Source organism: Gekko japonicus, unplaced genomic scaffold, assembly GCF_001447785.1.
Source record: "Gekko japonicus isolate JY-2015 unplaced genomic scaffold, Gekko_japonicus_V1.1 scaffold408, whole genome shotgun sequence".
Taxonomy (NCBI): Eukaryota; Metazoa; Chordata; class Lepidosauria; order Squamata; family Gekkonidae; genus Gekko; species Gekko japonicus.
The window spans coordinates 471,155-477,154 of record NW_015163618.1 but is presented as its reverse complement, the minus strand read 5'-3'; the positions used below and the strand labels follow the sequence as shown (position 1 = coordinate 477,154).

Genomic DNA, 6,000 nt, shown 5'->3' with positions numbered 1-6,000 from the left:
ATGGCGCCGACTTGTCGAGGAGGCGGTGGAGCGGTTCCGCGACCGCCGCCTTCAGGGGTAAAAAGGAGTGGTAGAAGTTCACCAGGCCTAGAAATGCCTGTAGCTCCGTTTTGGACTTCGGGGCAGGGGCGTGGGTGATGGCTTCTACCTTGTCCTGGGAGGGGTGCAGGCTGGCGGCGTCCACGGCGAATCCTAGAAATTCCACCCGCGGCACCCCCAGTAGGCACTTTTCCAGTTTCACCTTGAGGCCCGCCGCGTCGAAGCGTTGTAAAACGGCCCTCAGACGATCTGCGAAGGACGAGGGGTCCGGCGCGGCGATCAGCACATCGTCTAGAAACGGCTGAACTCCGGGGATGCCTTTAAGGAGGGAATCCATAAAAGATTGAAAAATCCCCGGCGCGACTGAGACCCCGAACTGGAGGCGGTGAACTTTGAATGCCCCCTTGTGGGTCGAAATGGTCTGGGCCTCGGCGGTGGCGGCGTCCACCGGTAGCTGCTGGTACGCCTGGGCCAAGTCCAATTTGCCGAACACCCAGGCCCCGGCCAGGGCCGCCAGCACTTGGCTTACTACAGGCACTGGGTATGAGTGGGGCTGCAGTGCTTTGTTTATAGTGCATTTGTAGTCCGCGCAGATGCGGACGTCCCCGTTCGGCTTGCTCGGCGTGACTATGGGGGTCTCCCACCGGGCCGATGCTACAGGTTCCAGCACTCCTTGCTCTACCAGGCGGTCGAGTTCGGCCTCCACCTTCGGCCTCATGGCGATCGGTGGCAGCCTGGCACACCAGGATGAGCTTTCGGCTCACAAGGACTGCCTGCTGTGGGGAATCCGGGTGGTGGTGCCCACCCAACTGTGCCAACAAGTACTAGCGGCGCTACACAAAACTCACCTGGGGATTGTATGCATGAAGGCGCTGGCCTGCAGCTACGTATGGTGGCCTAGCATAGACAGCGAAATAGAGGACTGTGTAAGGCATTGTCAGGCATGCCAAGAAACCCGACCGGAACCACCCAGGGCCCCGGTGCATCAGTGGGAGTCCACACATAAACCATGATCCTGGATTCACCTTGATTTTGCGGGACCCTTCCAGGGACAAATCTTCCTTCTAGTGGACTCCTACACTAAATGGTTGGAAGTGGTTCTGGTCTACTCCATCTTGTCCCAAGCAGCAATCTACACTCTGTGGTGGGCCTTCTGTACCCATGGCATACCCGACACCATTGTGACGGATAATGGGATGGCCTTCACCTCGGGTGAGTTCCAGGAGTTCATGGCCTGCTATGCAATCAGGCACATCCACTCCACTCCCTTCCACCCGGCAACCAATGGCCAAGCGGAATGGATGGTGAGGTCTATGAAGGAGTCCCTCAGAAGGGTCATCCATGGGGACTGGGGCCACCGGCTCGCAGCTTTCGTTTTCGGCCACCGCATAACCCCGTGCACAATGACTAGCCGCAGCCCTGCGGAACTCCTCATGGGAAGGCGCCTAACCACCCGCCTCGACAGACTGGACGCAGACCGCACTCCGGAACACTGCCTGACCCTGGAAAACCAGGCAGCACCCCATGGATTCTTCCCAGGCGACCCTGTCTATGCCCTGAACTTCTTCAGAGGCCCAGCGTGGATCCCTGCCAAAGTTATCAGGGTCACTGGGCCCCTGTCCTACGAGGTATCCACCAAAGACGGCCAAGTACTCCGGAGCACAGCGACCAGCTCGGCTGCCGTCTCCTTCCTGCCGAGCCTGGGTTGCCTGCCACATACCCAGATGAGAGCGACGACAAGCTGCCAAGCCCCCAGGAACCGGAGCCCAAGAGGGACACCCCAGCAGACCCACCAGCAAGCAGCCGGCACCCAGTGCACAGCCAGAGGAACAAGGAGTCGAACCGCCAGAGCCAGCAACATCAGAGAGACCCAACATCACGCCTACACCACCACCACCTGCCAGCCCCTTTGATGGAACCAGCGGACTCGGCTCCAGCAATCACCGCCCCGCTGTCAGAACTGCGGCACTCAAAATGCGAGCAACGTAGACCGGCATACCTTAGGGACTTTGTTTGTTAAGCCTGCTCTGGACTATGGGGGGGAGGGGTGTTATGTATTGAACTTGCGTTTCGCCTGAGCAAAGACTTAGCTTCGTTCACAGAACAATAGGGGACCAGGATCCTGGAAGGAACCTATTGTACAGGAGTTCTTATGTAAAGAGTTGTCTTTGAGTTCAGCTAATCACTACATAAACTATGAGCTGATCACTCTGCACGTTTGAACCTAGTATATTTCATACTGATATTGAAATAATCAAGCCATAAGGAGATCCATCTCAACACATGATAATCTTAAAGTAGACTGATACTCCGTCACTATATCTGAAGCAGAAACAGAATTGCTAGTCTAAAAATAATCACTACATTAAATAGTAAACTAGCTGGCCCCTTTCCAGATGATGGCACCAGGAAAACTAGGCCATGGAGAAACAAAACAGTGATGTTTACATACTCAGTGCATTTCCCACATATGCAGAAAATATGACTCTGCCAGTTAACCAAGAGAACAAAAGAGAGAAATCCTTTAAAAACAGCCTAACTGGGACTGAATATACTCCAGGAACACAGAATATTGAAGGCAGCTGAGAGTCAAAGAACAAAGAGGGATGTAATAGAACAAATCTGAGTCCAGTGGCAACTTTAAGACCAACAAAGTTTAATTCTGGGCGTAAACTTTTGTGTGCATTCTCACATCTTCAGAAGATGGATTGGGGGGGAAGGGGTGAATTATTTTTTGGCTTGTGGAGCTCATATTTTTCTTGTGAGGCAGCTGAAGAGAGAAAAGGGGGAGCTCTTTGGTGGGAGCGGGCCTGCATGACAGACTCACCAAGGCTGGGAGCCTCTGCCTTCATTCCCCCCAGCCCAGCCAGTGAGCCCACATAAAATAAAATGGATGGGGTCTTTGGCGTGCAGGTGCTCCAAGCAGAAAATATTCTGTTGTACTTTTGCAAGGAATGTACAAACTTCTTTAGCAAATGCTTGGTAAATGGTGAAGGAACTTAAGGTGCCTCCCTCCCTCCCTCCCTCCCTTTCTCTCTCTTCGGTAATAGGCGGGAAAATGCCTTCCATAGCATTAACTGCTTGAAAACTACCTGAATTTTTTTGCCAAAGCAACATGTAAGTGGGGTTCTTACAGCAGACTTTGGAACACTGAGTCCCATGAAAATGATGGTGCACAGCTGCTGCCAACCAGAACCTTCTGAACTATTAGCTGCTCACTTGCAGCCCTAGCACAGTAGAGGCTGCGACTGTCGGAAGCGGGGAAGATATGGCGCCTAACTGGCAGGTAGAGAACCGGCCACTCGCTCGCTGGCCAGCACAACTAAAAAAATATTTTTTTAAATGCAAAATGCTTTCTTGGCATGGCTTCTTGTTGTGCGTGGCTTTTAATTAAGGGGCTGACTCCCGAAATGCCCCACCATAGCTACAGGCCACTCACTGAATCCTAGATGGGGATATTTTAGGAATGGGTTGGGATTTCCAAATTGTCCCCCCTCAATACAGTCTTGTTATACCCAATAGTAAACCTGCTGTCCCTCATCATGTTAATGACAGCAGCAAAACCAGGCTACACTGACAAGGTAGTCCCTTTTATTGCTGTGGGACCTCCTAGATATGCAGAAAAACTAGGATGTAAATTAACCAAAAATAAAAAAGAACAAAAAAAGGCATTAGGAAGATTAAGCCTCCAGGCACATGGAAGACTGAAAATAGCTGAAAGTCACTTAAAGGAAAAGGAGAGAAAACTAGTTGACTCAAGCCTCCCATAGAACAGAGTATACTGGAGAACAAGATTTTGAATTTGGGATAGGGTTTTTTAATTGTCTCCCTTTCATGATTCCTTACGGGACCACCTTTTTTTGTGGGAGGGAAATTAGGGCTCCAGGGCTCACTCAGCAATAAAGCTTATTGGGAAGTTTGGGGTAAATGTCAGGTTTACAAACAGTCAGATTTATAGGTAAAAGGTAAAGGTTCCCTTGCTCGAAAGCCAGTCGAGTCCGACTCTAGGGTTGCGGTGCTCATCTCCGTTTCAAAGCCGAAGAGCCAGCGCTGTCCGAAGACGTTTCCGTGGTCATGTGGCCGGCATGACTAGACGCCGAGGCCCACGGAACGCTGTTACCTTCCCACCGATTTATAGATACAGCCTGAAAATCTAATTATGCCTGCTGCCCAATTTGTATGGAGTTGTATGCCACAGAGAAAGTACCACTCCTCTATGTAATGTATTAGTTTCTTTTATTAGATCATATCTGGATGTCCCGGGCTACTGTGATCTTGTCACATCTCAAAAGCTAAACAGGGTTGGGCCTGGGTTAGCATGTGGATGGGAGGCCATCAAGGAAGTCCAGGATTGCTACGCAGAGGCAGGCCCACCTCTGTGTCTCTTACCATTAGGGCTGCCAGCTCTGGGTTGGGAAATACCTGGAGATTTTGGAAGCGGAACCTGGGGGAGGTGGGGGTTAGGGAGGGGAAGGACGTCAGTGGGGTAGAATGCCATAGAGTCCACCTTCCAAAGCAGCCATTTTCTCCAGGGAAACTGATCTCTGTCACCTGGAAATCAGATGTCATCTTGGGAGATCCCCAGCCACTACCTGGAGGTTGGCAACCCACTTGCCAAGAAAACCCCACAGGGCTGCCATGTCAGCTGTGAACCCTGGGAGCACTTTCCACCACCATTAGGTCCTTTAACAAAAGCTTCGGTCATTTAAATATTATATTAAGAAGCAAAATTTAGATAATTTGAAAGCAGGATGTTTTTTAAATGCCAGAAATTACTAACTCTTAATCTATTCTGACTATACAACACAGATAATATGAAAGGAAATACGTACACATCCAAGTCCATGATGTAGAGATCCAATCTACAGCAGAAAGACATATATAAATTCACTATATTTCAGAGAAACATAGAATTCTATCATACCTAGTAAATACTTAAAAATCTAAATATGTGTTTATTTTGAAAATATCTATGATACCTCTCTAAGATACAAAATAAAACATAATAAAAACATAAAACATCATAAAAGTTATTGAAACCCAGTATTCAAAAACATAACTACAGCATAAAATAAGGAGCAGCCTGAAATGAGTCCTAAAAAAATTTCAGGCTGAAAACAGACTACAAAGCAACATTTTAAAAATAACCCCCTTAATTAAAAGCTTGAGTAAACAGAAACATTTTGCCCTGGCATCTAAAATAAAGTAGTGTAGATTTAAGGTAAACCTCAAGGGGAAGGGCATTCCACGGATATAAACAAATAAATAAACGTTCCAACAAACAATCATAGGCAACTCTCCCCAAGCTCTCTTTAGCACTGTTAAAATGTCATTATGTGGAAATATGGACACTAATTCAAATAATTTTTATAGAAATTTACTTATTATTATAGATACAAGCAAGGATCCCACAAGGAAGTGTGGGGTTAAGTCACTTCATGTCCCCCATATCCTCTCCCCCGCTCCTGACAGCCCCCATATCCTCTCCCCCTTTCCATGATTCCTTCTCTCTTTCCTATTCACCAATGAACCTTTTTTTATCTGCCCCAAGTCTTCAGCTTTATTTTTTACTTCATTTATATGCCACCTTTCTCCCCAATGGGGACCCAAAGTAGCTTACATCATTATCCCCTCCTCCATTTTATTCTCACAATAACCCTGCGAGGTAGATTAGACAGAGAGCCTTGCCCAAGGTCACCCAGCAAGCTTCTATGGCAGAGTAGGGATCTGAACCTGAGTCTCCTAGATCCTACTCTGACACTAAACACTACACCACAATGTCTCTCAGCTTACCCTCTCTCCTTTTTCCCTCCATCTGGCAGACTCTCCCTAGGAAAAGCTGGGCCAGTTGCAAAAGTTTTTCAGTAGGAAGTCCCTCTGGTGAGTTGTGTGGTGTGGCCACTGCTGCTGGGCGAGGTGAATTGTGTGGCCTCAAGTCGTAGTGCTAATTACATGGTTGTT

The 6,000-nt window shown here is 48.6% G+C and overlaps 1 protein-coding gene across 1 annotated transcript in view; it reads right to left on the bottom strand.

The window, feature by feature from the left end:
* Nucleotides 1-6,000, bottom strand: part of IQSEC1 (IQ motif and Sec7 domain 1) — a 74,369-nt gene that overhangs the window by 32,429 nt on the left and 35,940 nt on the right. The window contains exon 7 of the mRNA XM_015407440.1: nt 4,872-4,901. Within this exon, the coding sequence (XP_015262926.1) occupies nt 4,872-4,901 (30 nt within the window). The remainder of the gene's footprint in view (nt 1-4,871; nt 4,902-6,000) is intronic.